Source organism: Schistocerca gregaria, chromosome 1 (assembly GCF_023897955.1).
Source record: "Schistocerca gregaria isolate iqSchGreg1 chromosome 1, iqSchGreg1.2, whole genome shotgun sequence".
In the NCBI taxonomy this organism is placed as follows: Eukaryota; Metazoa; Arthropoda; class Insecta; order Orthoptera; family Acrididae; genus Schistocerca; species Schistocerca gregaria.
Window position 1 is genome coordinate 757,480,446 of NC_064920.1, and position 26,473 is coordinate 757,506,918.

General features: G+C 43.9%; 1 protein-coding gene and 1 non-coding gene across 3 annotated transcripts in view; one reads left to right on the top strand and one right to left on the bottom strand.

Annotated features, from left to right (window-relative positions):
• The window catches only part of LOC126267885 (tenascin-like), a 156,208-nt gene that overhangs the window by 111,350 nt on the left and 18,385 nt on the right, over positions 1-26,473 (top strand). For both annotated transcript variants that reach the window (XM_049973198.1, XM_049973205.1), the window contains 2 exons: positions 11,545-11,691; positions 23,924-24,067. In XM_049973198.1, the coding sequence (XP_049829155.1) occupies positions 11,545-11,691; positions 23,924-24,067 (291 nt within the window). The remainder of the gene's footprint in view (positions 1-11,544; positions 11,692-23,923; positions 24,068-26,473) is intronic.
• Positions 1,071-1,145, bottom strand: Trnal-caa (transfer RNA leucine (anticodon CAA)). The gene has a single exon. It is a non-coding gene; the product is annotated as a tRNA-Leu (tRNA).

Below are 26,473 nucleotides of genomic sequence, written 5' to 3' on the forward strand. Positions count from 1 at the left end.
CACGAAAATGTATCAAACCACAGCATAATCAAACGATTGACCGAATTTGGCTTTATGGACAGCCGGTAGCAAGTGCATACAACAGTAATGAAGTCACACAATTTTCCTTTTAAAAAGGTAATGTAGCTATAAGGCATTAAATTATTTCTCACTGGGTTATTTAAGACGCTAGTATAAAATTACACCTAACAAAGGTATGTAATTGCCAGGGAACATATTTACTTGTAGGCATGTTGACCCAAAAAGCATTACAAGAAACATAGACCTAAGGCTACAGTTGACTTATCCTACAGATTTATATCAAAAATGAGGGTTTAGATAATCAAAAATGTCAGAACAATGTCAAGGAAGAATAAGTAAGTGCCAAATTAACACACAGCGTGGAGAAAATATGCGGCCACATACTTACATATGCACACAAGTATGCAAGTGCTGACGATTAATGGGCATGATGCACATATAATATGACAGTATTTTATCTGTTGGATGGACATAGGACATATTATTCATTAAGATGTGAAAAGAGCTATCATGAATAATAGGGGCATATTTCACACAGAAGACAACTTAATGGCTAGAAACTGACAACTGATGGTCAAATATGCATTTCATGAATTACTCGATGGCTGTAAACAATCAAAGAAGAAAGACGTTCGTATGCACGGCATTTCAAACTCTTTGCAGACATAATGTTCGCTGGCGCTTCCCAGCGACGCTAGGCAACCGTTAGCATTCCCCAGCCCTGGTACGACGAGTATTTCGTCGAAGTAGCAGGGTCTATTTACCAGTTGTGCAGCATACTACCTACCCCACTAACCTGGCAAACTGTTTTTCAATATTAAAATCGTAAGAATGAGTATTGTAGAAGCGAACCAGGAACGTTTTTGCATGGTCTGGCGCCTTTGACATGCAGTAAATAGCTAAATCACTGGATGATAGGCAACGCACACTTTATATGGACGCCGCACAGTAGCTAAGCACTGCTGCCTCTCAGGGGAATAACAGCCTTAAACGACGTCTGGGAAGTGTCAGCGAACAGTTTGTGAAACTTCCTGGCAGATTAAAACTGTGTGCCGGACCGAGGCTCGAACTCGGGACCTTTGCCTTTTGGGGGCAAGAGCTCTACCAACTGAGCTACCCAAGCACGACTCACGACCCGTCCCCACAGCTTCAATTCTCCGCAATATCCTTTTAGCCAGGACTGCTAGTTCTGCTAGGTTCGCAGAAGAGCTTCTGTGAAGTTTGGAAGGTAATAGACGAGGTAGTGGCAGAATTGAAGCTGTGGGCACTTGTCGTGAGTCGTAATTGGGTAGCTCAGTTGATAGAGCACTTGCCCGCGAAAGGCAAAGGTCCCGAGTTCGAGTCTCAGCCCGGCACACAGGTTTAATCTGCCAGGAAGTTTCTTATGAGCGCACACTCGGTTGCAGAGTGAAAATCTCATTCTGTGAACAGTTTGTCTCTCACAAAAGTTGTTCCCCATGACGTGATCCCCTGGACGTTTGTCAGAAAGACTTTGAAATACCTTGTATATAGCTGCGAGTCTAGTCCTCTGTAACAAATTGGACGTGCCAGCGTCCTCCTTGTTCGGTTCAACTGTCCATTCGTCTAGTAGCCGATAATGGGTCTCGATCGAGAGGTATTCTTTATTTGTGTTACTAATTGCAACTTCACCACCTCAAACTTTGCTCGTAAATATAAAAAAATACAAAATACTCAAAAAATGCAGTTATCTGCCGTTTCTCAAGGCTACTTGTAATTTACAGTATCATCATCTGATGGGTATCTCCTCAAACGCGTCAAGTAAAGTAAATGGTTTTTTAACTAGTGGCATTTCAATGCAACAATTTTGCATTACTTACACAAACATATTTGCTTCTCATTCACAGGTGAAATTTCTAATATTTACAGAAAAATAATGAAATACTACTTACAGGACACAATTAAAAAAGGTAGATAGCACATTACTATTACACTCCTGGAAATTGAAATAAGAACACCGTGAATTCATTGTCCCACGGAGGGACACATTCCTGGGGTCAGATACATCACATGATCACACTGACAGAACCACAGGCACATAGACACAGGCAACAGAGCATGCACAATGTCGGCACTACTACAGTGTATATCCACCTTTCGCAGCAATGCAGGCTGCTATTCTCCCATGGAGACGATCGTAGAGATGCTGGATGTAGTCCTGTGGAACGGCTTGCCATGCCATTTCCACCTGGCGCCTCAGTTGGACCAGCGTTCGTGCTGGACGTGCAGACCGCGTGAGACGACGCTTCATCCAGTCCCAAACATGCTCAATGGGGGACAGATCCGGAGATCTTGCTGGTCAGGGTAGTTGACTTAAACCTTCTAGAGCACGTTGGGTGGCACGGGATACATGCAGACGTGCATTGTCCTGTTAGAACAGCAAGTTCCCTTGCCGGTGTAGGAATGGTAGAACGATGGGTTCGATGACGGTTTGGATGTACCGTGCGCTATTCAGTGTCCCCTCGACGATCACCAGAGGTGTACGGCCAGTGTAGGAGATCGCTCCCCACACCATGATGCCGGGTGTTGGCCCTGTGTGCCTCGGTCGTATGCAGTCCTGATTGCGGCGCTCACCTGCACGGTGCCAAACACGCATACGACCATCATTGGCACCAAGGCAGAAGCGACTCTCATCGCTGAAGACGACACGTCTCCATTCGTCCCTCCATTCACGCCTGTCGCGACACCACTGGAGGCGGGCTGCACGATGTTCGGTCGTGAGCGGAAGACGGCCTAACGGTGTGCGGGACCGTAGCCCAGCTTCATGGAGACGGTTGCGAATGGTCCTCGCCGATACCCCAGGAGCAACAGTGTCCCTAATTTGATGGGAAGTGGCGGTGCGGTCCCCTACGGCACTGCGTAGGATCCTACGGTCTTGGCGTGCATCCGTGCGTCGCTGCGGTCTGGTCCCAGGTCGACGGGCACGTGCACCTTCCGCAGACCACTGGCGACAACATCGATGTACTGTGGAGACCTCACGCCCCACGTGTTGAGCAATTCGGCAGTACGTCCACCTGGCCTCCTGCATGCCCACTATACGCCCTCGCTCAAAGTCCGTCAACTGCACATACGGTTCACGTCCACGCTGTCGCGGCATGCTACCAGTGTTAAAGACTGCGATGGAGCTCCGTATGCCACGGCAAACTGGCTGACACTGACGGCGGCGGTGCACAAATGCTGCGCAGCTAGCGCCATTCGACGGCCAACACCGCGGTTCCTGGTGTGTCCGCTGTGCCGTGCGTGTGATCATTGCTTGTACAGCCCTCTCGCAGTGTCCGGAGCAAGTATGGTGGGTCTGACACACCGAGTCAATGTGTTCTTTTTTCCATTTCCAGGAGTGTATATTTCTTCAATATGATTTCATGTTTTCATCAATACGCTATATCCAACACCAGGCTGCTTTCTAGAATAACGCAAGTAACTCTTTGCTCTTTGTGATTGGATTAACACTGCTGTACTGAAGAAGAAACTCAGGGATATGGGAGATGGAAGAGATATTTATTCGCTACTGCACATACCACAGTGCGTCTCACATACAACAGGTACGCCTCACGCCTGACATTCAAGTAACAATGAATTAACTAAAAAAGAACAGATAATAGTGTTTAAAACATGTAGTTACCTGTTTATAAGAGATACTGGAAGTAGTAGCCATGGGCCTCCAGGCATCGCTGTCTTCGTGTGATGACGTTATCAGCAGCACTCTGTAGTTCTGCAGGCTTGTTGTTTTTATTTTCTCTAGTAATATTCCCTTTATGCTCGTCTATTGTGCGAGGATTGTCACCATGCATTTTGCTTTTTAGTCTGTCCCATAGATAAAAACCACACGATGATAAGTCCAGAGACTTAAGAGTCCAGAAGCCTCTACTGACAACTGTCTTCAGGAAACACGTTCGTGATATGGGCAATTCTGTGGTAAGATGGTTTCTCCATTTTGGTGGAATATTGCACGTAGCTTTTTGAATCTGTTAATTGTGTACAGAAAGAGTTAAAGATCACTAGATATCTGGCACTGAAAAATAGGGAACAAGTAAAGTGTGTGCGGGACAAGGCGCACCAGGCACCTATCTTCTCTGGGTGTAGAGGTTATCCATGAAGGAGAAAGAAAACTGGCGTTCTACGGATCGGACCGTGGAATGCCAGATCCCTTAATCGGGCAGGTAGGTTAGAAAATTTAAAAAGGGAAATGGATAAGTTAAAGTTAGATATAGTGGGAATTAGTGAAGTTCGGTGGCAGGAGGAAGAAGACATTCGGTCAGGTGAATACTGGGTTATAAATACAAAATCAAATAGGGGTAATGCAGGACTAGGTTTAATAATGAATACGAAAATAGGAATGCGGGTAAGCTACTACAAACAGCATAGTGAACGGATTATTGTGGCCAAGATAGATACGAAGCCCACGCCTACAACAGGAGTACAAGTTTATATGCCAACTAGCTCTGCAGATGACGAAGAAATTGAATAAATGTATGATGAAATAAAAGAAATTATTCAGATAGTGAAGGGAGACGAAAATTTAATAGTCATGGGTGACTAGAATTCGAGTGTAGGAAAAGGGAGAGAAGGAAACATAGTAGGTGAATATGGATTGCGGCTAAGAAATGAAAGAGGAAGCAGCCTGGTAGAATTTTGCATAGAGCATAACTTAATCATAGCTAATACTTGGTTTAAGAATCATGAATGAAGGTTGTATACATGGAAGAACCCTGGAGATACTAAAAGGTATCAGATAGATTATATAATGGTAAGACAGATATTTAGGAACCAGGTTTTAAGTTGTAAGACATTTCCAGGGGCCAATGTGGACTCTGACCACAATCTATTGGTTATGAACTGTAGATTAAAACTGAAGAAACTGCAATAAGGTGGGAAATTAAGGAGATGGGACCTGGATAAACTGAAGGAACCAGAGGTTTTACAGAGTTTCAGGGAGAGCATAAGGGAACAATTGACAGGAATAGGGGAACGAAATGCAGTAGAAGAAGAATGGGTAGCTTTGAGGGATGAAGTAGTGAAGGCAGCAGAGGATCAAGTAGGTAAAAGAACGAGGGCTAGTAGAAATCCTTGGGTTACAGAAGAAATATTGAATTTAATTGATGAAAGGAGTAAATATTAAAATTCAGTAAATGAAGCCTACAGAAAAATTAAAGAGACCTTTGGAGATAAGAGAACCACTGGCATGAACATCAAGAGCTCAGATGGAAACCCAGTTTTAAGCAAAGGAGGGAAAGCAGAAAGATGGAAGGAGTATATAGATGGTCTATACAAGGGCGATATACTTGAGAACAATATTATGGAAATGGAAGAGGATGTAGATGAAGATGAAATGGGAGATACGATACTGCGTGAAGAGTTTGACAGAGCACTGAAAGACCTGAGTCGAAAGAAGGCCCTGGATGTAGACAACATTCCATTAGAACCACTGACGGCCTTGGGAGAGCCAGTCTTGACAAAACTCTACCTTCTGGTGAGCAAGATGTATGAGACAGGTGAAATACCCTGCGACTTCAAGAAGAATATAATAATTCCAATCCCAAAGAAAGCAGGTGTAGACAGATGTGAAAATTATCGAACTATCAGTTTAATAAGTCACTGCTTCAAAATACTAAGACGAATTCCTTACAGACGAATTGAATAACTGGCAGAAGCCGACCTTGGGGAACATCAGTTTGGATTCAGTAGAATTATTTGAACACGTGAGGCAATACTGACCTTACGACTTATCTTAGAAGAAAGATTAAAGAAAGGCAAATCTACGTTTCTAGCATTTGTAGACTTTGAGAAAGCGTTTGACAATGTTGACTGGAATACTCTCTTTCAAATTCTAAAGGTAGCAGGGGTAAAATACAGGGAACGAAAGACTATTTACAATTTGCACAGAAACCAGATGGCAGTTATAAGAGTCGAGGGACATGAAAGGGAAGCAGTGGTTGGGAAGGGAGTGAGACAGGGTTGTAGCCTCTCCCCGATGTTATTCAATCTGTATATTGAGCAAGCAATAAAGGAAACAAAAGAAAAATTCTGAGTAGATATTAAAATCCATGGAGAAGAAATAAAAACTTTGAGGTTCGCCGATGACATTGTAATTCTGTCAGAGACATCAAAGGACTTGGAAGAGTAGTTGAACGGAATGGACAGTGTCTTGAAAGGAGGATATAAGATGAATATCAACAAAAGCAAAACGATCATAATGAAATGTAGTCGAATTAAGTCTGGTGATGCTGAGGGAATTAGATTAGGAAATGAGACACTTAAAATAGTAAAGGGGTTTTGCTATTTCGGGAGCAAAATAACTGATGATGTTCGATGTAGGTAAGATATAATATGTAGACTGGCAATGGCAAGGAAAGCGTTTCTGAAGAAGAGAAATTTGTTAACATCAAGTATAGATTTAAGTGTCAGGAAGTCGTTTCTGAAAGTATTTGTATGGAGTGTAGCCATATATGGAAGTGAAACATGGACGATAAATAGTTTGGACAAGAAGTGAATAGAAGCTTTCGAAATGTGGTGCTACAGACGAATGCTGAAGATTAGATGGATAGATCACATAACTAAAGAGGAGGTATTGAATAGAATTGGAGAGAAGAGGAGTTTGTGGCACAACTTGACAAAAAGTAGGGACCGGTTAGTAGGACATGTTCTGAGGCATCAAGTGATCACATATTTACGATTGTAGGGCAGCGTGGAGGGCAAAAATTGGAGAGGGAGACCAAGAGATGAATACACTAAGCAGATTCGGAAGGATGTAGGTTTCAGTAATTACTGGGAGATGAAGCAGCTTGCACAGGATAGTGTAGTATGGAGAGCTGCATCAAACCAGTCTCAGTACTGAAGACCACAACAACAACAAAATCTGATCAAATATTACCATAAAATTTTTTTTGAAGCGACCGTTCAGTCTTTTACACCAAAAATTGATCAGCAGTGAGGAGTGTGTCATAGTTATTGGGATAGACGACTGAAAATATTTAAAGTGTATTTCATTATCTAAACTTTGGTCTACTTCTCTCAAAAATCTGTTTAAGCATGGTGCTCAGACTTGGCGATGTTTATTGTGCAAGTTTCTCACTTATACCTCATAATCGACTATCCTTGGACTTGGTTTCGAGTATTACATTTGCATTTCGTGTAGTCACTGTGTTGCCATCAAATAATGAGCCGTGTGCCACGACTCAACAGTAAAGAAGACAAAAAAGAATTTTGTCACAATTAACATATACGAGGGTCAGTCAAAAAGTAATGCCTCCTATTTTTTTTCTTAGTTTAATTGTCAGGAAATTTAAATGCAATTACATAGGTTGAAAACCACAACATTGAGGATCATTTTGTCATTTTTCAATGTAATCTCCGCCCATCTCTACAGTTTTGGTCCATCTTTGAACAAGGGCATGTATCCCAGCATGGTAAAAATCACAGCTCTGCTTCCTAAGCCATTGACGCACGGATGTTTTGACGGCCTCCTCATCTTCAAAATGAATCCCACGATGAGCTTCTTTTAGTGGCCCGAACAGATGGAAGTCTGATGGTGCCAGGTCAGGGCTGTATGGGGGATGAGGCAAAACTTCCCATCCAATTTTGACAATCTCGTCAGAGGTGTGACGACTGGTGTGTGGTCTTGCATTGTCATGCAAAAGAAGAACATCTGCCATTGATTTTGTTGGGCGAACTCGCTGAAGACGTGCTTTAAGTTTTTTGAGGGTTGTGACGTATTGAACAGAATTTATTGTGCATCCCTGCTCCAAAAAATCAACCAGAATCACACCCTCTGTATCCCAGAAAACTGTTGCCATAACTTTCCCTGCCGATCGCACAGTTTTGAATTTTTTCTTCCTCGGCGAGCTTGTGTGACGCCACTCCATTGACTGCCTCTTTGATTCGGGTTCAAAAAAATGCACCCATGTTTCGTCCCCGGTCACAATTTTTTTCAGAAACTCATCTCCCTCCAAACGGAAGCGCTGCAAGTGTTGGGAGGCTATTGTTTTCCTTGCCTCTTTATTCTGATCGGTTAACATTCTTGGAACCCACCGTGCACAAATTTTGAGTACCCCAATTGTTTAATAATCGTGATCACACTGCCTTTACTAAGAGAAATAATGCGACACACCTCATCTGCAGTCACCCGACGGTCACCACGAATGATGTCATCAACTTGCTGAATGTTGTGTGGAGTCACTGCACTCACCGGCCTGCCGCTCCGCTTTTCGTCAGTCAACGGTGTTTGCCCTTCAGCTTCCTTACAACGACGAACCCATCGTCTAACAGTGCTGACATCCACTGTCACAACACCATACACCTTCTTCAGTCTTTCATGAATGCGTATGGGCGTTACACCTTCTGCATTCAAGAATTCAATCACACAACGCTGTCTCAAACGTACATCGATGTCGGCCATCTTACAAACTTCTGCTGTGCTGCCACCTGTTGACACAGAAAGTTACTACTGCAGTGGATTGCAGAAGAAGGTTTGAGGAATGGCGCCAAATTCAAATATTTCACTTAACTTAATTTTTTTAAGTAGAAAAAAAATGGGAGGCATTACTTTTTGACCGACCCTCGTAATATAAGGTGTCCAACATAAAACCGGTGAACTCACGTACCGGTTAATTATCTCTAGTGGAATTGCTTGTGAAATGGCAACACTGTCTCGCACGTTGGCTACACTGCATTTTATCGTAAAGTTGAGTCCGGCTGTGTGTTCGTGCAACGATCGTTGTGAGAAGTTCGTATTGTTGATTTGCTACAGAAATGCGACTGTTTGCATTAGAAAAACCATTTGATATTGTGTAGTGTTACATAAAGACAGGCTCCATCTAGTAATGTAAAGAAATGTTCCAAGCTATAGTATCCTGGCAGGAAACTCACCACGAGCATCACTGTTCAAGATCTGCATAAAAAAAAATGGATGGTTGGTTATAGGAGTCTTTCAGAACGTGCAGAGGAATAGGCGATCGACAGTGAGAATTCCTAAAAACATAAATTCCCATCGACCTTACGATGGGTCCCCGCAAGTCGAGAAGGAGGTTGGTGTATCTCGTACATGGTATCACCGTGAACCAAAAGAAATGAAAGTAACAGCCTATTCTGTGAATGTGGTGCAAGAGTTGAAATTTGAGGATCAAGAAAAAAAGAGTCCATTATTGTTAAGTGGCTGTTAACATTAGTTAGTAACGGTTTCTCGTTGCTTTACTTCATGTCAGATGAGGCCTGGTTTCATTTCTAAGGTGTAAGGGTGCAAATGCTCATGATGGTCAGTTGGAGTTGATGATACACACTCCTACTGCTGATCTGATATTTAGAGATCGTGTTTGTTTGTGTTTACAAAAATGTATATATAAGGCTGAGAACTGAATTACTAAAATTTAGGTGCAAGTAATAATAGTTATAGTATATAGGTAAAAGTAGATTAGGTTCTGTTTGGGTTAGTGTGGTAATTTATGTTGGACATATTCCGGGGGCTCCAGACGGCTGCTCGTGACGTGAGAGCAGACAGGACTCAAAATCTACAGGGCAGTGCGGCGTGTCATGGAGAACCATTCTGTGATCGTGGGACGTTGTAACTATACGGATCAGTACAAAACACAGAACTGGATCTGACTCAGAAGCATTACGAGAGCTTGTTCATGATATGGGCTTTCAAGAAGTTATTGTCGATCAGAAGTCAAACCAATTTGTATTTGAAATAATAAATTCTTGTTTCTGAACCTACCAGAGCCGGTTACTAAGTAAGAGTAGTTATTTCACAGGAGGAGTCTGGCGAAAGGCCGGGTCGCTATGAAACGAGTAAGAAGACCGTGTCAGGAAGGAGAGAACGCGCCCAAAGGTTACGTAAACTCCCAGAATTGCCTGTGGTTCTGTCAATGTGATCATGTGATGGGCCAAATATCTCACCTACCCCAGGAATGTGTCAATAAAGTTTCCCCTTCCTGGGACAATGAATTCACGGTGTTCTTATTTCAATTTCCAGGAGTGTAGGTTGTGCTGCAAATGAAGTCTGTCAGTAATGGTCACACTTCCATCCCACGTATCGCGTAGCATGATGCCGTATGGAGCACTTTAAGTGGAGGGTCCACAAATTCTTGGCCACACGCCGCAACTCCATCACCAGTATAACTGATAACAATTGAGATATGGAAAATCTTGTATGCTGGGGTCTCTGCAGCTTGTATCCGTTTGTTAAAAGGTACTTGTTGTACACGCCGAGCAGTATTAGAAAAATTAATTGCTAATCAAATACATTTGAATGTAGCTCATGGTATACTACAACATGTCTTATAACAAACTTTAAATGCGTGTACATCATTCAGGGTGTTTAAAATATATCCAGTAAAGGAAGTCACTCATTAAACCTTTAGCAGTGTCAATACTTACAAACAGGTATATAGGGTGGTCCATTGATAGTGACTGGGCCAAATATCTCACCAAATAAGTATCAAACGAAAATAACTACAAAGAATGAAACTCGTCTAGCTTGAAAACGAGATGGCGCTATGGTGGCCCCTCTAGATGGCGCTGCCATAGGTCAAATGGATATCAACTGCGTTTTTTTTTAAATAGGAACCCGCATTTTTATTGCATATTCGTGTAGTACGTAATGAAATATGAATGTTTTAGTTGGACCAGTCTTTTCGCTGTGTGATAGATGGCACTGGAAAAGTCAGAAACGTATAAGTACGTGGTATCACGTAGCATTCCGCCAGTGCGGACGGTATTTGCTTCGTGATACATTACCCATGTTAAAATGGACCGTTTACCAATTGCGGAAAAAGTCGATATCGTGTAGATGTATGGCTATTGAGATCAAAATGCCCAACGGACGTGTGCTATGTATGCTCTTCGGTATCCTGGACCATATCATCCAAGTGGTTCCCATGCACTCGAAATCGGACCACTGTCACCTCTGAAGGTCCCACAGATTTGGACGCACAGTGTGAACACTTTTATACTTTGTGAGGTGATGATAACGCAGTCTCTCGAGTAAGTAGCATCTCCATGTGCTTTACAGTGATCACTCAAAATCTGACGCAGTTACATACCTTACAGGGCCTGGTAACAACACTAAACATGAATAACACAAATGTTCCATGGTGGCTGTTAGAGCTGTCACAGAGAATTGCACCTGTAACCATTTACATACCCGCCAATGGTGCGTGTGTGTAAGAAGTCACATCGATATCCGACCATGTCCTCTGGGTGCTTCACTTTTTTTGTGACGCAGTGTATAACACGTAATTGGAAGGTTGAGAAGCACTGCCGGTCTCTGTGGCCGAGCGGCTCTAGGCGCTTCAGTCCGGAACCGCGTTGCTGCTACGGTCGCAGGTTCGAAACCTGCCTCGGGCATGGATGTGTGTGATGTCCTTAGGTTAGTCAGGTTTAAGTAGTTCTAGGGGACCGATGACCTCAGATGCTAAGTCCCATAGTGCTCAGAGCCATTTTAACCATATTTTGAGAAGCACTATGTTAAAAAACATTAGGACCACACCTCGGGACTGTGGTTTGTTACAGAGGCTGCGGCGTACAACGCCAGCTGCGAGCAGAGCTGGGAGTGCTCCGAGGCGATGGGCAGCCTGGGGCGCTGCAACTCCACGAACGGGCGCTGCGTCTGCGACCCGACAGCGCACTACTACAACTACACCTGCTACCGCACGCTGAGTAAGTACTCGCCGCTGGCCATAGCTGCGCCGATGGGGAGCGAGGGCGCTGCGAAAGAATCAAGCGACCCGCTTCAGTGCGCCACTCAGTGGTAGTCAACCAGGTCTCTACCGCCCACTAGTGGATGTTCAACCATTAATAGTAAGCGATGAGCGGTACCAGGTTTGAAAATATTTTCATTATGTTTTCAAAAAGTTTTCTCCTACTGTATTTTGTAAGTAATTTATTTATATAACTTGCTGTAGCTCTGTTTAAAATCTTTTAAAATATAGTTACTTCCCTACTTTATAAAGCACCATTACTGTGGATTCGGTGGGCGGCTGGAAAATTTTACTACAAACGAAGATACAAAAGTGAGCAGTAGGTAAAATAGATTGCATGCCTCTGCTTTAGCTGACTATCTAACCAGTGAGCTAGCGTATATCCCCCATTAAAATGCTCAAACTAAGGCTTGCACTACCTTAACGACTTTCAAGGTTAGTTTATTTTTCTTCTCAGATACTTCTTTTTCAGTACATCTACATCCCCATAGGTACTCCAAAAGCCGTCCTAGTTGCTTCGCGGAGGGTACCTTGTATCACTATTAGTCGTTCACTTTCCTGTTACACTTGCATACACAGAGAGCGAAAAACGATTGGCTATATGAGGGAAGTCAAACAATAGCTACAAATTGTCTCCAAGTAGCTGAAAATAGCCGTGATAGGTTCTGTTGGACCAGAGAACCCAATCCATGTAAACACAGCCCACACCATTCTGGAACCACACCAGACTGCGCAGTGCCTTGTTGACAGTTTGGGTTCAGGTTCATCGTGTGGTCCGTCCCACCCTCGAACCTTATCACAAGCTCTTACCAACTGAAAGTGGGGTTCATCTGACCAGACCTCGGTGTTCCAGTCGTCCAACCGGTACGGTAATCAGCCTAGGAGAGCCACTGCACGCGACGCCGTGCTGTTAACAAAAGCACTTGCTGCCACAGCCCATTAACGCCAGATTCCGCCGCACCGCCCTAAAGGATACGTCCGTCGTACGTCCCACATTGATTTCTGCGGCTATTCCATGCAGTGTTGTTTGTCAGTTAGCACTGGCAACTCTAAGCAAACGCCCCTGCTGCCGATCGTTGAGTGAAGACCTTCGGCCACTGCGTTGTCTGTCGTGAGAGGTAATGCCTGAAATCTGATATTCGCCGTGCACTCTTGACACTGTGGATAGCGAAATATTGAATTCTCTAACGATTTCAGGCATATACTGTCGTACGCATCTAACTCCATCTACCAGATCGATTTCAAAGTCTGATAATTCCCGTCGTGCGGCTACAATCACGTCGGAAACCATTTTACGTGAATCACATGAGTACAAATGTCGGTGCCGCCAATGCACTATCATTTTATACATTGTATACGCGATGCTATCGCCAGCTGCCTATGTCCATAACACCGTGCCATTATTTTTGTCGTTACTTTTTCTGGGTGGACTGAAAGCGGGACATTTGGTCTGGCAGTATTCAGTCGTTGGCTGCCATTGAGCGGGTCCATATCAGTCGCAACAGTAATGTAGAGCCGGCGATGCGCAGCGGCGACTTGGGGGGGGGGGGGGGGGGGGGGAAGAAAATTCGGCGGTAATTCGTAGTTTGGGTAATTTCCAAGAATGATTGCCTATCGAAGTCGCTGTGTCCAAACGATACATATCGAACGTGCGATCGGAAATCGATCATGGGACTCCGGTGGCGGACTACAGCAAAGACAAAAGAAGAGAGTTAAAAAATACTTGTAATTGCAAAGGAGACGACTTACCTTATTCGTCGTCGGTGTTGTCGTCATGTGAAAGTCCATTACAGTAATCTGGATGGATAATTTGGAAGAGTCGAATCATGTATTCTTCCTGACACTCTTTCGTTTTCCGCACTGTCAGCTGGGAAATTGTAACGGTATTTCAGCATCGTAACTGTTCTTACGAAGTTATATACACTTCGCACCACCACAGTCTACACAGTCCCTTCTTTCTTCGTCCGGTAGTACTCCATATTTGCGACAAAATTCTAACAATTTCCTACGCTGGATAAACCTGGAATCAGATTCTTCCATGTGAGAGAATTCGCCTAAGAAACGTCAAGAACACACGAAATCCCAATCACTAACGATATAAATCGTCTGGGTTTCCCTAGCAACCCACAAATAATTCGTGGAGGTATGTGATTTAGAGCAAGTAAGGGAAGGACGTAAAACAGATAAGAATGACAATCACAAATAATTGATCACAACGTCCGCCACCGGAGTCCCATGATCGATTTCCTATCTCACGCTCGACGCGTATCGTCTGGACCCAGCGACTTCGATAGGCAATCATTCTCAGAAATTACCGTAGTTTGGTTCGTGCTGTTGTGCCGTATACTGAAGAACTTCTCTTGGTCTGTTATGGTGAAACGAGAGTAAGTGGGCAAACAATTTTACGCCTATTGCGTAACAAGTATCAGCTACAGCACTCTACGTTTGCTGCTTTTCATCCTCATCTGCATGACAGGTGGTTTCGTGGAAAGTCAAGCAGGTGGGGATAGAGTGCTCGCTGCAGAAAGATTTGACAACGATACGCTTATGCAATTCTACTTAGATCCATCCACAAGTACTCGCACTGTAACAAATCAATTGCAAAGCAACTGCGTGACGATCGAGAGAATGGTGTTGGAGGAACGGAGGCACCAATTTCGTTTCCCTGAGGTAAAGGAGCTTGCGACTTTTTGTTTTGTCCTCGTATGAAGTTTGGGCAGTGGTTTTCACAGTGCGCTGCCACGCAACTGCATTTTGTAAAAAATAGTTTTATTCTCTATCGTGAGGACTACAGTGAAATATTCGAGTTCAAATACATTATAGAGCCTAAACAAACAGCATTACATGAATTCGCAACTGCGATTAAGGACAACCATCAGCTGCAGAATGGAATGACGGCAACGAAAATTTGTGCCGGAACGGGACTCGAAGCCAGATTACCCGCTTATCGCGAGCGGTGGCCCTCACATTTTTTTTTTCTTTTTAATTTTGCTCATCGTATCTTGTCGTGGCGGACGTCACATGACGTTCTTTGAAGTTCGTTGTTGACCCTTTCACTTTTTTTTTTCAGAGAGCACGCAGCGCTCTGGCCGAACGTGCTGAGCTACCGTACCGGCTCCTATTTGGCTATCCGTGCACGATTCACGGCAAGACTAAAACTTCCACATGCCGACAATCGGTCGGGCACAATTCTTGATTCTCGTCATCCCATTCTACAGCTGATGGTTGTCCTTAATCGCAGTTGCGAATTTATTTAGTAGCCACAGTGCCACTTCGCATCGTAATCAGTATAACACAGGCACTGCAATATTGTATAAACAAATAGCAGTTGTGGTGGTAGCGTGACACAGGGTGTCCGAATTGTCACTATTTTTTTAATGTTAAGGAAAGAATTCCCAATCTCGGTATTTGCCTAACAATCAACGCCCTGAAAAGCTTGTTCGGATCCCTGGCAATAGAACTACTTTTAATTAAATGAAACTGTGTGGTTCCAGAGACTTTTCAAGTCTCAAACATCTGCAATGTATATACGCAGACTGAAGTGAGAAATGAAAATTGACACAAAGGCCGAGATTCGAACCCGGGTCTCCAACACACTAGGCAGATGCGTCAACATCTACCTCATTCTGGCACAGTGGCTTTGAAGAACTGCAAGGACTTCCCTAGCAAACCTGTTACCTCAATCCAAATGAGCCTATGTGCAAATATTCATTCGTCGCTTTCATGTGCAGCTATACGTCACAGACATTATTAAATCATTTCTGGGACAACTTAAGCGGGAGCGAATCCGTACACCACCTACGAACGGGATCATCAAGAAAAAATTACAATTAGTTTATTGGCTAGCGCGCTATTCGGTTACTTGATTCCACGCATGCTCTCTTCCCGCCGACAGACGATTATGCAACATTCATTCGAAGAGTACTGACGGAATCTTTAAAGAAGGGGCCATTTGGAGCCCATTGACGTATGTCTAGCTGCCAGAACCCAGATCAGACAGATATTTGGAGATCGCTGGATTGGTTCGAGATAGCCCCACAGTTTGGCCACCTGTCACTAGAACTCACCGCGTTTTTTTTTCGTTTTTTTCCTGAGGAATGTTATGCCTGAAATTCCAGTAGAGTCATCCGAGGACTCCGTAAGACGGTTTTATGCGGGGTGTGAAGATATTCGCACTCTTCCAAGTGTCTTGAGGGTATGTGACTACCTCATACAGGCAGGCTCGCGTCTTAAATCCTTCCTGTAACCCACCTACTTTTAAAAATGTAACACATGGTAATTTTCAATCTTTGAAAATTGTTTTGTATTCTCTACCATGTGGAATGACGTTCCTCGTCGTATTGGCTTGTACATTTGTTTTGATATGTTTAAAGTATTGAATTCATGATAACTGCTCTGTTAGTAATTGAACGCAACTGGCAGCCAGAACCTCCAGTGGAAGAGATGGCGGCGGCTGCTGCGATGGCAAACGTTAGACTCTGATAGTTCAGTGCTGCCGATATTGTTCTGTCACGCCCTGCAGACCGACACACATTCCACCGTCAGCCACGTTTACATTCAAAGTGTCGTGGACCGGGATTTGTCGCTCCACACGTATTGAAAAGTTTTTACCGTCATTGAATGACGTTTCCAGACAAAGATTCCTCTCCTCGATTTTGCCTCACAAAACCCTCTACACTCTTTCAAAGTTCATAGATGCCGTTTTATTACATAGAAGAGTGCACGATTTTTTGAGCTGTGTGGTATTCTTGGAATCATCAGACGTATATCAACGTGTTCGTGCCTGTTCATTATAGTCACGAGTAAGTGTTGTACTTTGAAGGAGCGGAACTGTTTACAGGTAAACCATAAACAGTTCTCTTTAGTGGTGATAAAAGCATCATAACTTGAAGGAATGGTAATGAAATCCTCATTGAAGCTGTTGATTTTCTGTAAATGACCTAATAAAAAAAAACACAAAATTTTTGTACAAGCAAGCAAAGGAGAGAGTTGTACGTAGACGAAATTGTACCTGGGATCGCATGATGTTTTTTGCTGGTTCTACCGTCCAGTGACTGTTTTTAGAATCACATGCGGGAACGCGCAACAGGGTCCGCCATGAGCATTTTGCGCCATATTCTACACATTTTGTTGTTAGAGATGGATGTGTGTTTTCAGCAGCCTTTGTAATTATTTCTCGTTCTACACCTTTAAGTACTGTATAGTATATTAAAGCTCTTTAAAAAGTAATGTTAACTCCTCAGGTAATGAATTTTATTTTGAGGCGACATGCACAGATTTTGAGGTCTCTCCCGCCGGAGGTTCGACTCTTCCCTCGGGCATGGGTGTATATGTTGTTCTTAGTGGAAGTTAGTTTAACTTAGTTTAAGTTGTGTATAAGTCTAGGGATCGATGACCTCACCAGTTTGGTACCTTAGGAATTCACACACATTTGAACTTTTTTTTTAATTTTTATGGCGAGTAAAACTTTTACATCTTTTTTTCTTCATATGGGGAACCAAAGCTGTATATTTGTTCAAAATGGCTCTGAGCGCTATGGAACTTTAACACCTCAGGTCATCAGTCCCCTAAAACTTAGAACTTAAACCTAACTAACCTAAGGACATCACACACATCCATGACCGAGGCAGCATTGGAACCTGCGACTGTAGCAGTCCCGCGGTTCCGGACTGCAGCGCCTAGAAACGCACGGTCACCGCGGCCGGCTGCATATTTCTTAAAGAACATTTTTCAGCCTTCCGCCTTGGCTTTTCCTTCTCAAGTGCTCAGTTTATTACAGTTTGCACGACTGGCCAATTTCAGCCTTCCAGGCCATTTTCAAGCGCAGTCTACAAAGAAAAAAATCGAATATACAACTGATATAAGTTTGGCTTATTGACATACAACAACGTTTTACAATGGATAGCCCAAAACTGTACTAGCAGTTGCCGATGTGTTGTGCAATTATGCTGTTAATAAACGGCAATACAGCCGGTATGAAAGCGAGCGCATAACTTGTAAGCGTCAGAATTGAAACCATAAAGCGTGCTGCGTGCAGTAGCAGTCATCTTCATAACTAATGCCACGTTATACAACATTATGTGTGCTCTCTTTCGTTGTCGAAGACCAAATGTCACTTCTGTACACGCAGTAAACAGTTACAGCAAATATACAGCAAAGGGAATCAATGTGTCCTTAGGTCGATACATGACTTTGAGACACAACGTACTGTATTCTATTATAAGCACATATTAAAGGTCGCAATTGTTAAAAAAAATCCAAATGTAGAACGAACGGTTTGCGAAGGCATAAAAGTGTCTGCACTGTGCGGTAAAATCCAAGAAAAAAGAGGCGGACGAAGTCTTCATTAAATTTTGTACGTAGAGAACTTAGACATTTTACACTTATATTCATCGTTTTCCGTGGATCCCGTGGGGGATGTTTTTTTATGTACGTAGATATTGTACCATTCTAATGCAGACATAGTTATGAGCTATAATCCTCGTGAAGATATTCATCGATAGAGTGGGAGGAGTAGAAATTGTTTAATTCACTCTGAAACCGATCTTTATTATTTAAAAGACCTTTGATATGCGCTGGTAAGTTATTGAGTATATGAGTACCCATGTATTTGACTCCTTTTTGTACTAATGTTAAGCTTTTATACTCCTTATACAGATTGTTTTTGGTTCTGGTATTATAATCATGTTTTGCACTATTTTATGTAAAAAGAGACATGTTGGAAATGACAAAGGACATTAATGAGTACATGTACTGAGAAGTAAACTCCTGGAAATTGAAATAAGAACACCGTGAATTCATTGTCCCAAGAAGGGGAAACTTTATTGACACATTCCTGGGGTCAGATACATCACATGATCACACTGACAGAACCACAGGCACATAGACACAGGCAACAGAGCATGCAAAATGTCGGCACTAGTACAGTGTATATCCACCTTTCGCAGCAATGTAGGCTGCTATTCTCCCATGGAGACGATCGTAGAGATGCTGGATGTAGTCCTGTGGAACGGCTTGCCATGCCATTTCCACCTGACGCCTCAGTTGGACCAGCGTTCGTGCTGGACGTGCAGACCGCGTGAGACGACGCTTCATCCAGTCCCAAATATGCTCAATGGGGGACAGATCCGGAGATCTTGCTGGCCAGGGTAGTTGACTTACACCTTCTAGAGCACGTTGGGTGGCACGGGATACATGCGGACGTGCATTATCCTGTTGGAACAGCAAGTTCCCTTGCCGGTCTAGGAATGGTAGAACGATGGGTTCGATGACGGTTTGGATGTACCGTGCACTATTCAGTGTCCCCTCGACGATCACCAGAGGTGTACGGCCAGTGTAGGAGATCGCTCCCCACACCATGATGTCGGGTGTTGGCCCTGTGTGCCTCTGTCGTATGCAGTCCTGATTGTGGCGCTCACCTGCACGGCGCCAAACACGCATACGACCATCATTGGCACCAAGGCAGAAGCGACTCTCATCGCTGAAGACGACACGTCTCCATCCGTCCCTCCATTCACGCCTGTCGCGACACCACTGGAGGCGGGCTGCACGATGTTGGGGCGTGAGCGGAAGACGGCCTAACGGTATGCGGGACCGTAGCTCAGCTTCATGGAGACGGTTTCGAATGGTCCTCGCCGATACCCCAGGAGCAACAGTGTCCCTAATTTGCTGGGAAGTGGCGGTGCGGTCCCCTACGGCACTGCGTAGGATCCTACGGTCTTGGCGTGCATCCGTGCGACGCTGCGGTCCGGCTCCAGGTCGACGGGCACGTGCACCTTCCGCCGACCACTGGCGACAACAATGATGTACTGTGGAGACCTCACGCCCCACGTGTTGAGCAATTCGGCGGTACGTCCACCCGGCCTCCCGCATGCCCACTATACGCCCTCGCTCAAAGTCCGTCTTCTGCACATACGGTTCACGTCCACGCTGTCGCGGCATGCTACCAGTGTTAAAGACTGCGATGGAGCTCCGTATGCCACGACAAACTGGCTGACACTGACGGCGGCGGTGCACAAATGCTGCGCAGCTAGCGCCATTCGACGGCCAACACCGCGGTTCCTGGTGTGTCCGCTGTGCCGTGCGTGTGATCATTGCTTGTACAGCCCTCTCGCAGTGTCCGGAGCAAGTATGGTGGGTCTGACACACCGGTGTCAATGTGTTCTTTTTTCCATTTCCAGGAGTGTAGTATTAGAATACCAAGTTTTTTAAACATATCTTCTGCCAGACGGTACACAGTTAGAAACATAACATGAGACAACATCATATATCTAACGAATATCGTTTACTTCATCTGGAAAGCGACATTCATGACACACGACCGCTTACATTCAGAGTCAGAATAGTTATTGTAATACATGGCTCACCAAATGGCATATAAAGCATTTTTTTAAAATTATGAAACGAAATACAAATTAAAGATACATTAAGAAAAAGTGATGAAAAGAAAAAAATTAGCAGTTCATATTTTAGCATAACGACCTAAGGTCATCTTACGCAAAAGGGGCTACTGGCAGATAATATGGCAAATGATGCGTGAAATAAAGAATATATAACAACCTAAAATATACGGCTGTGAATATTTAAAATATGAACAGAGGTTGTTTTCTACAGCAAAAATAAGTGACACGGTATAATAGGTGACAGTAAAACCCATAATGTACAAAAACAAAACTTTATTCTCGTGACATTGTCTGAGAATATCTTATATTAAGTGCTATTAGCGGCTAAAAAAGGCGGGGGTAAGAGGATGGAGAGGGCTACACTGAATAAAATCATAGCACGCTGAAACAAATAGGTTGGAAACAAAATTAAAACAATGTGACAGTGCTTAGTTATGGCATAACTACATAATACACAATAAAACGATGAACAGTTAATCTCGAAGCATGGTCTGTGGTAGTCTAACCTTAACTGTTCTATCAGTGGCAAAAAAAAGAGCAGTGGGTACTCAGTCTTCTATAGTGCAAGACTAAAGGTAATATACTAGTGATGTTATTAAATATAAAAATCTGCTATATCGCCACATAAACAGCATAATTGTACAACACATCGACACTTGTACATACTGTTTTACGCTAATCATCATAAAATATTATTTTTGTATATCAGTAAGCCAAATTTACACTGAGGTAACAGAACTCCTGGAATACTTCTCATTATTGCCTCAGACCTACTTTTGGCGAGCCTAGTGCAGCAGCTCCACGGAGCATGGACACAACAAATTGTTGGGAGTCCCCCTGCAGAAATACTAAGCCGTGGTACCCTATAGCCGTCGATAACTGCGGAAGTGTTGCCTGTGCACGAACTGACCTCTCGATTATGTCCCATATATGTTCGATGGAGTTCATGTTGGCCAAGCAGGGTGGCCAATCGATTATCTCGAATTGTCCTGAATGTTCTTCAAACCAATTACGAATAATTGTGGCTCAGTGACATGGCACATTGTCATCGATAAAAATTCCAACGTCGTTTCAAAACATGAAGTCCATGAATGGTTGCAAATGGTTTCCAAGCAACTGAACACATCCTGTTATAACCATTTCCTGTCAGTGATCCGTTCAGTTGCACCAGAGGACCTAGTCCATTCCACATATACACAGCCCACGCCACTATGGAGCCACCACCAGTTTTGTCAGTGCCTTGCTGACGACTTGTGTCGCGAGTTTGTTGGGTCTGCGCCACCCTGGAACCCCTACCAACCGAAATCGTGGCTCACCTGACCAGGTCACGGTTTTCCAGTCGTCTAGGGTCCAACTGGTACCGTCACGAGCACAGGAGAGGAGCTGCTGACGATGCCGCTGGTGGCCTGCTGCCACAGCCAATTACCGCCAGGTTCCGCGGCTCAGTCCTAACGGATACGTTCGTCGTACCTCGCACACTGATTCCTGCGCTTATTTCGTGCAGTGTTGTTTGTCTGTTGTAGCACTGATAATTTTACACTAGCGCCGCTGCTGTCCATCTTTAAGTGAAGGCCATCAGCTCCTACGTTGTTCATGGTGAGGGATAACGCCTGGAAGTTGCTATACTCGGCACACTCTTGACACTGTGCATCCCGCAATACTGAATTCCCTAACGATTTTAGAAATGGAACGTCCCATGCATCTTGCTCCAACCACCACCCTGCGTTAAAAGTCTGTTAATCCCCGTCGTGCGACCATAATCTCGTCGGAAACCTGTTCACATGAATCACTGCCAGTGCACTGCCACTTAATAGCTTGTGAACACGATACTACTGCGGCCTCTACAGGGTGTCACAAAAAGGTACGGCCAAACTTTCAGGAAGCATTCCTCACACACAAAGAAAGAAAATATGTTATATGGACAAGTGTCCGCAAACGCTTACTTTCCGTGTTAGAGCTCATTTTATTACTTCTGTTCAAATCACATTAATCATGGAATGGAAACACACAGCAACAGAAAGTACCAGCGTGACTTCAAACACATTGTTACAGGAAATGTTCAAAATGTCCTCCGTTAGCGAGGATACATGCATCCACCCTCCGTCGCATGGAATCCCTGATGCGCTGATGCAACCCTGGAGAATGTCGTATTGTATCACAGCCGTCCACAATACGAGCACGAAGAGTCTCTACATTTGGTACCGGAGTTACCCAGACAAGAGCTTTCAAATGCCCCCATAAATGAAAGTCAAGAGGGTTGAGGTCAGGAGACCGTAGAGGCCATGGAATTGGTCCGCCTCTACCAACCCATCGGTCACCCAGTCTGTTGTTGAGAAGCGTACGAACACTTCGACTGAAATGTGCAGGAGCTCCGTCGTGCATGAACCACATGTTGTGTCGTACTTGTAAAGGCACATGTTCTGGCAGCACAGGTAGAGTATCCCGCATGAAATCTGATAACGTGCTCTATTAAGCGTAGGTAGAAGAACATGAGGCCCAATCAAGACATCACCAACAATGCCTGCCCAAACGTTCACAGAAAACCTGTGTTGATGACGTGATTGCACAACTGCGTGCGGATTCTCGTCAGCCCACACATGTTGATTGTGGAAATTTACAATTTGATCAAGTTGGAATGAAACCTCATCCGTAAAGAGAACATTCGCACTGTAACGAGGATTGACACAATGGTGAATGAACCATTCGCAGAAGTGTACCCGTGGAGGCCAATCAGCTGCTGATAGTGCCTGCACACGCTGTACATGGTACGGAAACAACTGGTTCTGTGGTGGTGGTTAGTGTTTAACGTCCCGTCGACAACGAGGTCATTAGAGACGGAGCGCTAGTTCGGGTTAGGGAAGGATTGGGAAGGAAATCGGCCGTGCCCTTTCAAAGGAACCATCCCGGCATTTGCCTGAAACGATTTAGGGAAATCACGGAAAACCTAAATCAGGATGGCCGGAGACGGGATTGAAGAACCGTCGTCCTCCCGAATGCGAGCCCAGTGTGCTAACCACTGCGCCACGTCGCTCGGTAACAACTGGTTCTCCCGTAGCGCTCTCCATACAGTGATGTGGTCAACGTTACCTTGTACAGAAGCAACTTCTCTGCCACTGACATTACGGTAATCGTGAACTGCACGAAGAATTGCCTCGTCCATTGCAGGTGTCCTCGTCATTCTAGGTCTTCCCCAGTCACGAGTCATAAGCTGCAATGTTCCGTGCTCCCTAAGATGCCGATCAATTACTTCGAACGTCTTCCTGTAGGGACACTTTCGTTCTGGAAATCTGTCTCGATACAAATGTACCGCGTCACGGCTATTGCCCCGTGCTAATCCATACATCAAATGGGCATCTGCCAACACCGCATTTGTAAACATTGCACTGACTGCAAAACCGCGTTGGTGATGAACACAAACCTCTTGATGCTACGTACAGATGTGCTTGATGCTAGTACAGTAGAGCAATGAGTCGCATGTCAACACAATCACCGAAGTCAACATTACCTTCCTTCGATTGGGCCAACTGGCGGTGAATCGAGGAAGTACAGTAGATACTGACGAAATGAAAATGAGCCGGTTCGATCCAGTTATGAAATTGAAATTTATACTGAGGTAAGGTTTCAACCAAATCACATGAGTGTTCACAAGTTCATAATTTCACTGAGAAAATGCACTATAATTGCAAGCATTTTCATTGGTTTATTATTACCTGAGTCTGTTCCAGCTATGGATCCTTCAGGCATGTGAGTCAATAAAAGTGACGTGTGTGTGTGTTGGTGGTGTTGCAGCGTTCGGCAGGGCGTGCGCTGGTGACGTGTTGGGCCACTGCTACATGGAGGGGGACGGCGACTCACAGCACACGGCCTGCGCCGCCAACGGTACCTGCGCATGCGCAGACGGCTACTTTCCCAGCGCCGACCTCAAGCATTGCAGTAAGTATACGCGCAACGTGTCCAGTCCCAGGATACGCACGCCAGCGAAACAGAGGATCCTGCACACATTACACGAGAAGATGAGAATAACGGTTTCGGAAGCTGTACAAGTCTGCCAACAAACTTGGAGGAAGAGAGTGGCTGCAAATTTAACGTACTCTCTTTCAAATTCGGAAAGTGGCAGGGGTAAAATACAGGGAGCGAAAGGCTATATACAATTTGTACAGAAACCAGATGACAGTTATAAGAGTCGAGGGGCATGAAAGGGAAGCAGTTGTTGGGAAGGGAGTGAGACAGGGTTGTAGCCTCTCCCCGATGTTATTTAATCTGTATATTGAGCAAGCAGTGAAGGAAACAAAAAAAAAAAAATTCGGAGTAGGTATTAAAATCCATGGAGAAGAAATAAAAACTTTGAGGTTCGCCGATGACATCGTAATTCTGTCAGAGACAGCAAAGGACTTGGAAGAGCTGTTGAACGGAATGGATAGTGTCTTGAAAGGAAGATATAAGATGAACATCAACAAAAGCAAAACGAGGATAATGGATGCTGAGGGAATTAGATTAGGAAATGAGACACTTAAAGTAGTAAAGCAGTTTTGCTATTTGGGGAGCAAAATAACTGATGATGGACGAAGTAGAGAGGATATAAAATGCAGACTGGCAATGGAAAGGAAAGCGTTTCTGAAGAAGAGAAATTTGTTAACATCGAGTATAGATTTAAGTGTCAGGAAGTCATTTCTGAATGTATTTGTATTGAGTGTAGCCACGTACGGAAGCGAAACATGGACGATAAATAGTTTGGACAAGAAGAGAATAGAAGCTTTCGAAATGTGGTGCTACAGAAGAATGCTGAAGATTAGATCACATAACTAATGAGGAAGTATTGAACAGGATTGGGGAGAAGAGAAGTTTGTGGCACAACTTGACCAGCGGAAGGGATCGGTTGGTAGGACATGTTTTGAGGCATCAAGGAATCACCAATTTAGTATTGGAGTGCAGCGTGGAGGATAAAAATTGTTGAGTAACACCAAGAGATAAATACACTAAGGAGATTCAGGAGGATGTAGGTTGCAGCAGGTACTGGGTGATGAAGAAGCTTGCACAGAATAGTGTAGCATGGAGAGCTGCATCAAACCAGTCTTAGGACTGAAGACCACACACACACAAGCTACAGTAGTTTATGGAGAGTATTACATCGCAGCGTGCTCCACATGTACAAATATCCAAGAAATTCGATGTGTCAGTCCTTAAGTCTTAAAGTGGTTTTCTGTCGTTGGAGCTACGAGAGGTTGCAGACAACTGTTTATTTACAGGCGAGGGAGAGTTCACAGCGTAAACCAACATATGCGAAAGATTCCTGCTGCTTGAAATTGACTCAGTAACAACGTATAACCAGATTTTTATGTGACAACTCGTGGACACAATCATGTCGGAGACACGGTCTGCGACAGACCTCGCTCCTCTGACGGAGTGCTGCTCCCGTACTGAGCTTGCGCGAGGGAGTAAAAATTACCTTTGGATTACTTTTATTGCGAATATCCCCTCAGTTTAATTATTTTAGTCGTAAAGACATTTTATGTGTTATTATATTAGGAAGCCTCTATTCTTGAAGCTTTATTCAAGAGTTTAACATTTAGGCAACAAGCTCATTCTGGGCGCACTGCAATTTTCAAGCGATTTGCAGTTATATAGCGCCTTTAGAATACACAATTTTTATGTTATGTATCTCATTGGTTTTGTAACAATGTGTCAAGTTCTTACTTCCATATGTAATAGTTGACGTTGTAGCTGTTAAATATTTCGAAGTGTTGTATTTCTAGCGCAGACAGAGGTGAGTTTCATTACATATGTTTTTCTCAACGGTAGATGTTGTTGTTAAGTGATTTTTGTTGAAATATTTCGCTTTCTCTAATTGTAAGCTTGACAGCTTTACTTGACAAAAGTCAAAGATTTTGTATGGTTACCTATTTACCTTATTCATCTATGGAGCTGTGTGGTGGTTATAGATTCTTTGTATAGGTGTGTGAGTAGCCGTTGCTTATCGTGTCATCTGTTCTTGTGTTCTAAAATTACGACGAAATTTTCTGTAAGTATGGGCCAAACAGGAGGAAATTTTCTGTTCAGATAGCAAGAGTACGCCAGAAACAGCGATACAAATCCCTCCACATTTTTGCCATTTGAAAATCCCAGTAGTGTAGTGAGTCCTTTAGAAGAGATAGAAAGATAGGCACACTGCACACTCACACATACACTCACACACACACACACACACACACACACACACACACACACACACACACACACACACACACACAGTTCTAAACGGACAGATTGAAGTCAACCATCAAAGTTTTATTGAAAATTACGTCGAAATTTTAGTACACGATGACATGATAATCAAAGACT